General features: G+C 40.4%; 1 protein-coding gene across 7 annotated transcripts in view; it reads left to right on the top strand.

Annotated features, from left to right (window-relative positions):
- dab1a (DAB adaptor protein 1a) overlaps positions 1-9,944 on the top strand; it is a 291,492-nt gene that overhangs the window by 239,426 nt on the left and 42,122 nt on the right. For 3 of the 7 annotated variants that reach the window (XM_061978205.2, XM_061978203.2, XM_061978201.2), the window contains exon 9: positions 3,381-3,434. The exons of the other annotated variants lie outside the window; for them this stretch is intronic. In XM_061978205.2, coding sequence (XP_061834189.2) covers positions 3,381-3,434 — 54 coding nt within the window. The remainder of the gene's footprint in view (positions 1-3,380; positions 3,435-9,944) is intronic. 7 annotated transcript variants of the gene reach the window in all.

Raw genomic sequence — 9,944 nt, 5'->3', positions numbered from 1 at the left:
TCGTGTTGATAGCCCGGGCTTTTAGCTCAATAGCTAGCACGCGGCCCAGTTTCAAGGCCAGAGCAGAACAGAAAAGCAGGGACTGAACAAAGCGGGTTACACAAAACGGCAGGCACACAATGGGTAGATTAAATGTTCGTACACGGAGACGAGGTTCGTAGATCAAATCATATTTGTATTTGGTCAGTGGCTTGTTAATCAAAAATATTGTACGATGAGAGGTTCATATATCAAGGTTCTACTGTATTTTAAGGGTTGAGAAATCCTAAAATGTTCAAAAGTTCGGCCGGTAAATTATATTCCAGTAAAAATGCAGAGCATGGTCTCTAAAACGTCCTCAAATATAAATGGACAAAGCAACTGCACCAAATAAGGGAACACTGTGTGGATGTTAATATTTTGCAGACCTGGTGATATGTTAACTTTTCAAGCCTTAGGAGTCTCTCACTCCATCCATTTTCCACTAGACTGTCTTGCAGCTTGCACGGTAATCGAGTTAAAAATGGTCGTCTACCAAACCTGGACTCTTAAAGTCGTTCAAACTGCGTACTTCTTCCACTGCCCGTTAAGAGAGAGATTTCAATTTATTATTTATTATTATTATTTATATTGGAACAAATGTTGATTTTGTTCAAGATGGTCCTCTTTGTCAATTACGTCATTGGTACCTTTACAAAACATTGTATGACTTCTTTAGTTGCCTATTTACCGTATTTTTCGGACTATAAGTCACAGTTTTTTTCATGGTTTGGCCGGGGGTGCGACTTATACTCGTAAAACATCAAATAATATTATTTAGCTCATTCACATAAGAGACTAGACGTATAAGATTTCATCGGATTTAGCAATTAGGAGTGACAGATTGTTTGGTAAACGTACAGCATGTTCTATATGTTATAGTTATTTGAATGACTCTTACCATAATATGTTACGTTAACATACCAGTTGGTTATTTATGCCTCATATAACGTACACTTATTCAGCCTGTTGTTCACTATTCTTTATTTATTTTAAATTGCCTTTCAAATGTCTATTCTTGGTGTTGGCTTTTATCAAATACATTTCCCCAAAAAATGCGACTTATACTCCAGTGCGACTTATATATGTTTTTTTCCTTCTTTATTATGCATTTTCGGCAGGTGCGACTTATACTCCGGAGCGATTTATACTCCGAAAAATACGGTACTTGAAATTTCGGATTATAAATCGATCTATCGCTATAATGATTTTGTTACATCCCTAATCTCTTGCAAGAAATGTGTCCACATGTTCATAATGACAGGATACGTGGAATGTTACGTTAACATACCAGTTGGTTATTTATGCCTCATATAACGTACACTTATTCAGCCTGTTGTTCACTATTCTTTATTTATTTTAAATTGCCTTTCAAATGTCTATTCTTGGTGTTGGCTTTTATCAAATAAATTTCCCCAAAAAGTGCGACTTATACTCCTGTGCGACTTATATATGGTTTTTTTCCTTCTTTATTATGCATTTTTGGCCGGTGCGCCTTATACTCCAGAGCGACTTATACTCCGAAAAATACAGTAGGCAGCAAACTAGGTGGGTCTGAATGATTTACGCCCTTCACTTGTTTCTTCTAAAGCAAAGGGTTTGCACACTACAATAAATATGTTTTTAACCTTTATAGGGCTCCCCTCAAGTTTGATCTTGGGGACCTAGATGGGTTTCAGTCACAAAAAAAATAAGTCATATATTATTTATTGATTTATTTTATATTCAATAATGAAATCTTTAGAACAACTTCAGGTACATCTGTTAATATATATAGTCATTATTATTTTATTTTTTAAATGTTCTATGGCTTTTTTGTCAAAACCCTGTTGTTTTTGGGGGGGCAAAACACAAAATATGCAATATTTCCCCTTAACACATTTGTGGAAGGTGGAATATTTGATATGAATTAATCAGCATTTAAATAGGTCATCAATTTAAAACAACATTGTTTTTAATTCATTTACATTTTTCGAGCAATGACTGTTTAAAAAAAATTTAAAGTCCCACTAAAATGTTCAGGGATCCAAAAAGGCCCACTCATAAAAGTGTAATTTGTACAATTTCATTTACTTGCAATGCTTAAGTCCTTGATCAACTTCAGATCTGACCGTTATCTATACATTTTTAATATTAATTCTGATTTTGTTTTTTTTTATACCCTTTTTATAGAAAAAACATGTTTTTATATGGCAAACAAACAAAATATACAATATTTCCCCCCAAAAATATTTCAAATGTAAAGTAATTGATGCCTTCAATAGGTCAATAATTAATTACACCATTAATTTTGACGCATTATTATTTTTGGAGCAATGACAGCTTTGAAGAAAGAAACAGCCTGCACGGCGGCTTTGTGTTTGTCAAGCGTTGGTAAACAAACAGAAAGCGAGAGCAACGGGGAAGTGCTCTGACCGGACAGGCTATGACGAAAACAAAACAAAATGCAAAATACTTACAGGAAATGTGGAGCGGACGGCATCCACAAAGTACGAGTGTAATTTGTTACGTTTTGGACCAGTTGTTCCTCCCAGGGAATTCAAGTCACAAGTCGCTCCCAAGCTCTTTACGACACTTAAAGCTGAGTTGAAAAACCACCAGAGACAGAATAGGTATTTTGTCATATATTTGCAAAGCTTTGCATATATACATTGACACCAGTCCAGCATAGAACATTCAATCGCCCCGCTAAGATGGTCTGCACCCCCGATCAAACCCTCTCCCCTCTTAAGTCCCTGGCAGTCATATCTCTCTAGCCAAAACAAATGCCCATTATCGCTCTTTCTAACATTCCAAAGCTTCAAGGTTAACACACACAGTTTACTTGCAGACAAACAGAAAGACAACAAATGGAAAACACGAGCTGTTTTCAAATATGACTATGAAATAAAAGAAGTAACACTTAAATTCGGATATATGTAAATATCTGCCTCCAACAATTTGCGCTTAGCATCAAAAGGATCGTCTTTGGTCACCAGTGAACAGAGAATCGATAACATCATCAAAACCAGAAAAGCCGCCAAAATAAAAGCACAGTACAGGAACACTAACAAAGCCCAACATAAAGGCATGGCCTGGTGTAACCAGCCGTGACAGTGTTATTAGTGTCAACATTGTAACTTTTTCTCGGTACATGTTTGTTTTTGTTTTTTTTAATTAGTGTTTGTAGAAGGTGTGGGCCGCAAATGGCCCCCGGGCCACACTTTGGACACCCCTGATCTAAATGTATGCGTCAGAATACAGTATGATAGACATTTACGTACAAAAAAGTGGCGCCTCAAGATGTTTTATGTCATTTTTCGGTTGACCTGGAGGTAACAGTCTGTCTTGGCTGTGCTCTGAATTCTTGGCCGGCTGTGTAGGTTCCCACCAGTCAACAGAAGGAAGGGGTCTATGACGTCCCAAAGCGACACCCAGTGAGTGACGCCCACCGTGTTTGCCCGCTCCCGCCAGTCTGCCTCCCCATCCTCAGTCAAACCTCTCAGCTCGTCCAACCATTCCGTGGTCTCTCCCCCGTACCCTTTTTTAGCTCCTTCCTTGACCTGTCACTCAGTATATGTCCCACTGGGTGTGGTGTACTTATGGTTCCCCTGAGAGGTTTGCTGGGACCCAGTGCTTTGTGCAGTGCCCTGCTCCTCTGCTTGTGGTGGCTGGCGCCTTCCTTCCTTGTGCTCTATGTGCGGATGCCATATATGTGTGTCGTACGTGTGTGTGTAAACGTGTTTGTCGTGCTCAATCAAGCATGCCTGGCTGTGGTTTGCTAGCTGGTGCATCCAACATGAACCTGCATGACCGTCGCCCAGATTATGTTTGACACATTCTGCCACTGTCATCTTTCTATAAATGGATAAGCACATTTATTATACACCAACAATGCACAGCATTGTGGCATAATATAATGAGATCTTACATGAACGGTATTGAAAATTCTATTTCAAATACATTTGGAATAGCTCACAGTGAATCACAGACCTCTGTCACGGCTGAACGACTCCAGTCCTGTTGGTGCCATTTGCTGGATCCGGTATCGGCAAAAAATCTTTGTACTGCACATTTATTTGCATCTTTAGTAAAAACAAATAAAGATGGAATTTCAGCCAGTTGGGTAGTTTCTGCCAACAAACAACTGTCGAATAGCTAATCCTTGATCAATTGAGATACAGACAGACCAATGGACGAATGAGTAAGAGTTGGATGGACAGACCAATAAATAGTGAGACATCCAGGCATATGGTAACCTGACTCTCGCCAGATCCTTGTAGTTCGCTGAGCTCCACGCAAGGATCTGGGATCGAGGGCAATGCAAACTCCTTCAAGATAGCAAAAAAGAATGAACCAATCAGGATCGCCGGGCGGGATTTCATAGATCAATCAATCAATCAATCAATTAATGTTTATTTATATAGCCCTAAATCACAAGTGTCTCAAAGGGCTGCACAAGCCACAACGACATCCTCGGTACAAAGCCCACATAAGGGCAAGGAAAACTCACCCCAGTGGGACGTCGATGTGAATGACTATGAGAAACCTTGGAGAGGACTGCATATGTCTCCCCCCCTAGGGGAGACCGAATGCAATGGATGTCGAGTGGGTCTGACATAATATTGTGAGAGTCCAGTCCATAGTGGATCCAACATAATAGTAAGAGTCCAGTCCATAGTGGGGCCAGCAGGACACCATCCCGAGCGGAGACGGGTCAGCAGCGCAGAGATGTTCCCAGCCGATGCACAGGCGAGCGGTCCACCCCGGGTCCCGACTCTGGACAGCCAGGACTTCATCCATGGCCACCGGACCTGTGCGCCCCCCCCTCCACAAGGAAGAGGGGAGCAGAGGAGAAAAGAAAAGAAACGGCAGATCAACTGGTCTAAAAGGGGGGTCTATTTAAAGGCTAGAGTATACAAATGAGTTTTAAGATGGGACTTAAATGCTTCTACTGAGGTAGCATCTCTAATTGTTACCGGGAGGGCATTCCATAGTACTGGAGCCCGAATAGAAAACGCTCTATAGCCCGCAGACTTTTTTTGGGCTCTGGGAATCACTAATAAGCCGGAGTTCTTTGAACGCATATTTCTTGCCGGGACATATGGTACAATACAATTGACAAGATAGGACGGAGCTAGACCGTGTAGTATTTTATACGTAAGTAGTAAAACCTTAAAGTCACATCTTAAGTGCACAGGAAGCCAGTGCAGGTGAGCCAGTATAGGCATAATATGATCAAACTTTCTTGTTCTAGTCAAGTCTAGCAGCCGCATTTTGTACCAATTGTAGTCTTTTAATGCTAGACATAGGGAGACCCGAAAATAATACGTTACAGTAGTCGAGACGAGACGTAACGAACGCATGAATAATGATCTCAGCGTCGCTAGTGGATAAAATAGAACGAATTTTAGCGATAATACGGAGATGAAAGAAGGCCGTTTTAGTAACACTCTTAATGTGTGATTCAAACGAGAGAGTTGGGTCGAAGATAATACCCAGAATCTTTACTGATTCGCCTTGTGGAATTGTTTGGTTGTCAAATGTTAAGGTGGTATTATTAAATAAATGTCGGTGTTTAGCAGGACCGATAATCAGCATTTCCGTTTTCTTGGCGTTGAGTTGCAAGAAGTTAGCGAACATCCATTGTTTAATTTCATTATTTAATTTCATAGATGTGACGTAGCGCCGAAGTGACTGTGCTATTGCAACTGTTTTGTCGAATCTATGGAATATTATTTTAATTAATTAATTAATTATTTTTGCTCTGTCGTCATCCAATATGTCGGCTTTTCTGTTTTGGATTTCCCAGCGTTGCTCTCATCAGCGTCACGGGTTGATTTCGATGTGAGTGGTTGAAGTAGCACGTCATTCAAGATAACGGACAAGTGGATTATCCAATCACATACAATGATTTTTTTTTTCAGGCCCCGCCTCCTATTGAGAAGTCCCAGATCCTTGTGTGGAGCTCAGCGAACTACAAGGATCTGGCGAGAGTCAGGTTAGGCATATGGATGGAAAGATGCATAATCAGGCGAATGGACTAATAGTCTGATTGAAGGATAAAGGAACCGTTGTTTAGTTCTTGCATAATCCTGCAAACTAACAAACATATCCACGAAAAACTGCGATCAAACAATAGCAATCGACAGACAAGTGGATAGACGGGCTTACGGACGGACTGACACCTAATCGGAAGGACAGACAGGTTGTCGGAAGGATATGCAGTCCGGCAGAGAGTTTGAAGAATGAATGGATGGGTGCCTCTGGAGTTTTACAATAAAACAAAAGAACAGTAACAGGCCCCTTGATACGAAGACGGATGAATCGCTGGACAGATGGACCTGCGGATGGTTGGTCAGTTGTGTAATGCTATTAACTAACAGAAAAAAACTAAGGGAAAGATGGAAAGATAGACGGACTAATCAACGGATGTACAGTTCTGTAGTTTTTGCCTGCTAATTGACTGTCAAACCAACAAGAGATAAATCAAAATGATACCCTTCTGGAGATGCAGTACAGTTGTAGAATCCTTTAAACCCACTGTTCAGTCAGCCATGATGGTGTCAGTCAAAGCTGAACATCATTATCTTTGTAAAGACTACATTTTTGTACTGGATCTCATTACATTGTGCAGATGGTCATAATGTCAAAGCTGGTGGTTATACGTCCCTGCATACAGTATATTTTAAGAACGTGTGACTCATAGTTCTGAATTTCTATTCGAAACGTACAACCTCAATCTGCTCATGTTAAAAATCCCAGTTAGTGTATGCACTGTGTGTTTATATGTGTGTGTCTGTGTGTGTGGTATATCTTTTAGTTATTGGCTTCCCGCTGCCGGCAGTTATAATGAAAGATGACCTTGGCTACTGTCAGGCTGCAGCGGCTGTAACTCCACTGCTCTTTATCTGCCCATAAAGATGCGGCTTATATTGCTGGTGGATTTAATCTGCTAAAATCTCCCAAGTCGTAATAAGCGGCCTGCTATCCCGCAGACGTATGAATGTGTGTGTGTGTGTGTTGTGTGTGTGTGTGTGTGTGTGTGTGTGTTGTGTGTGTGCTTGTAAGAGTTTATGTGTGCATAAAGGGTTTCAACGCTCTGTCCCTTGTTGATACCTGGAGCACAGCCTTCTCAGTCTATTCACTTTTTGTATGTGTGTGTGTGTGTGCGTGTGTGTGTGGTCTTAAATGGCTAAATTGGACTGGGCCAAGTCAACAACACAGGCTCTGTGAATTTTTGGTTGGCTCAGAATTAGTCTTGCATTTACTCCTTTGGCCATCTTATCCAGAGCTTTGGTAAGAAGCTTACGGGCACCCTAGTACATATTTCTACGTGTTTGGCCTTACCCTTCCTGCGGCACATGCTCTCATGTCGGCAGGTGTCTGTAAGTAAGCGAATCCGATTTATTTTTTGCTGTTGTTTTGTTGGGTTTTAATGTTTTCTTGTCCTCCCGGTGGGTCAGAGAGAAATCATAGTCGAATAAATGGTTCGTAGGCTTGAAAATATCCTGTGTTGAGGTCTGATTGCGCGGGTAATTGCTTAAACGCAGCTAAAATCTTGCATAAACAAATTACGGCTTTAATGCTACGACAATCCACTCAGTTACCTATATGTACAAAACCCAAAACCAGTGAATTTGGCACGTTGTGTAAATCGTAAATGAAAACCGAATACAATGATTTGCAAATCCTTTTCAATCTATATTCAGTTGAATACACTGCAAGTACAAGATACTTAATGTTCAAACTGGAAGACTTTGTTGTTTTTTGCAAGTATTAGCTCATTTGGAATTTGATGCATGCAACATGTTTAAAAAAAAAAGACTGAGAAAGTTGAGGAATGCTCATCAAACACTTATTTGGAACACCCCACAGGTGAACAGGCTAATTGGGAACAGGTGGGTGCCATGATTGGGTATAAAAGCAGCTTCCATGAAATGCTCAGTCATTCACAAACAAGGATGGGGCGAGGGTCACCACTTTGTGAAAAAATGCGTGAGCAAATTATTGAACAGTTTAAGAACAACATTTCTCAACCAGCTATTGCAAGGAATTTAGGGATTTCACCATCTACGGTCCGTAATATCATCAAAAGGTTCAGAGAATCTGGAAAAAATCACTGTACGTAAGCGGCAATGCCCGTGACTTTGGATCCTTCAGGGACTTTGTGTCCTCCGGACCAAAGAGGAAAATAACCATCCAGACTGTTATAGGCGCAAAGTTGAAAAGCCAGCATCTATGGGGGTGTATTAGTGCCCAAGACATGGGTAACTTACACATCTGTGAAGGCACCATTAATGCTGAAAGGTACATACAGGTTATGGAGCAACATATGTTGCTATCCAAGCAAGGTCTTTTTCATGGACGCCCCTGCTTATTTCAGCAAGACAATGCCAAGCCACGTGTTACAACAGTGTGGCTTAGTAGTAAAAGAAGCCACTACTGTCACTGCCTGTAGTCCAGACCTGTCTCCCATTGAAAATGTGTGGCACATTATGATGCGTTAAATACCACAACGGAGACTGTTGAACAACTTAAGATGTACATCAAGCAAGAATGGGAAAGAATTCCACCTGAAAAGCTTCAAAAATTGGTCTCCTCAGTTCCCAAACGTTTACTGAGTGTTGTTAAAAGGAAAGGCCATGTAACACAGTGGTAAAAATGCCCCTGTGCCAACTTTTTTGCAATGTGTCGCTGCCATTAAAAGCTAAGTTAATGATTATTTGCTAATAAAAATTAAGTTTCTCAGTTCGAACATTGAGTATCTTGTCTTTGCAGTCTATTCAATTAAATATAAGTTGAAAAGAAATGATTTGCAAATCATTATATTGTGTTTTTATTTACCATTCATACAACATGCCAACTTCACTGGTTTTGGTTTTTGTAATTACTAATACTGTTACACTGTTAGATATAGCAATACTGTAGTCTCCTGTAGGGTTAGCAATGTCTGATTGCAAGACTGAATTAACGATACCTCAGCTGGTTGGCAGCCAAGTAGTGCATTCCATTTTGTCTCCATTTTAAAAGCAATGAATCAACATTTTTTCATCAACAAGTATTTCCAATTGAATAGGAGATTAATTGCTTTCTATGCCTATCCTGCCGATGTAGTATTTAGCGAGCTATTCAGTTACTTAACACTAAGCCATGCGTCCCACCATCTAGCTGTGTAGCATTGAACTCCGCCATGTACAGTCACGATCAAAAGTTTACATACACTTGTAAAGAACATAATGTCATTGCTGTCTTGAGTTTCCAATAATTTCTACAACTCTTATTTTTTTTGTGATAGAGTGATTGGAGCACGTACTTTCTGGTCACAAAAAACATTCATGAAGTTTGGTTCTTTTATGAATCAACTTTTGTTTCATCTGACCACAGAACTTTCCTCCAGAAGGTCTTATCTTTGTCCATGTGGTGTCATGAAACAAAAATTGAGCTGTTTGGCCACAATACCCAGCAATATGTTTGGAAGAGAAAAGATGAGGCCTTTAATCCCAAGAACACCAGACCTACCGTCAAGCATGGTGGTGGTAGTATTATGCTCTGGGCCTGTTTTGCTGCCGATGGAACTGGTGCTTTACAGAGAGTAAATGGGACAATGAAAAAGGAGGATTACCTCCAAATTCTTCAGGACAACCTAAAATCATCAGCCCGGAGGTTGGGTCTTGGGCGCAGTTGGGTGTTCCAACGGGACAATGACCCCAAACACACATCAAAAGTGGTAAAGGAATGGCTAAATCAGGCTAGAATGAAGGTTTTAGAATGGCCTTCCCAAAGTGTGGACAATGCTGAAGAAACAAGTCCATTTCAGAAAACCAACAAATTTAGCTGAACTGCACCAGTTTTGTCAAGAGGAGTGGTCAAAAATTCAAGCAGAAGCTTGTGGATGACTACCAAAAGTGCCTTATTGCAGTGAAACATGCCAAAGGACATGTAAG

The sequence above is a fragment of the Nerophis lumbriciformis genome, linkage group LG18 (genome assembly GCF_033978685.3).
Source record: "Nerophis lumbriciformis linkage group LG18, RoL_Nlum_v2.1, whole genome shotgun sequence".
In the NCBI taxonomy this organism is placed as follows: domain Eukaryota; kingdom Metazoa; phylum Chordata; class Actinopteri; order Syngnathiformes; family Syngnathidae; genus Nerophis; species Nerophis lumbriciformis.
The sequence above is the reverse complement of the archived record's forward strand: the minus strand, read 5'-3'. Positions and strand labels throughout refer to the sequence as shown.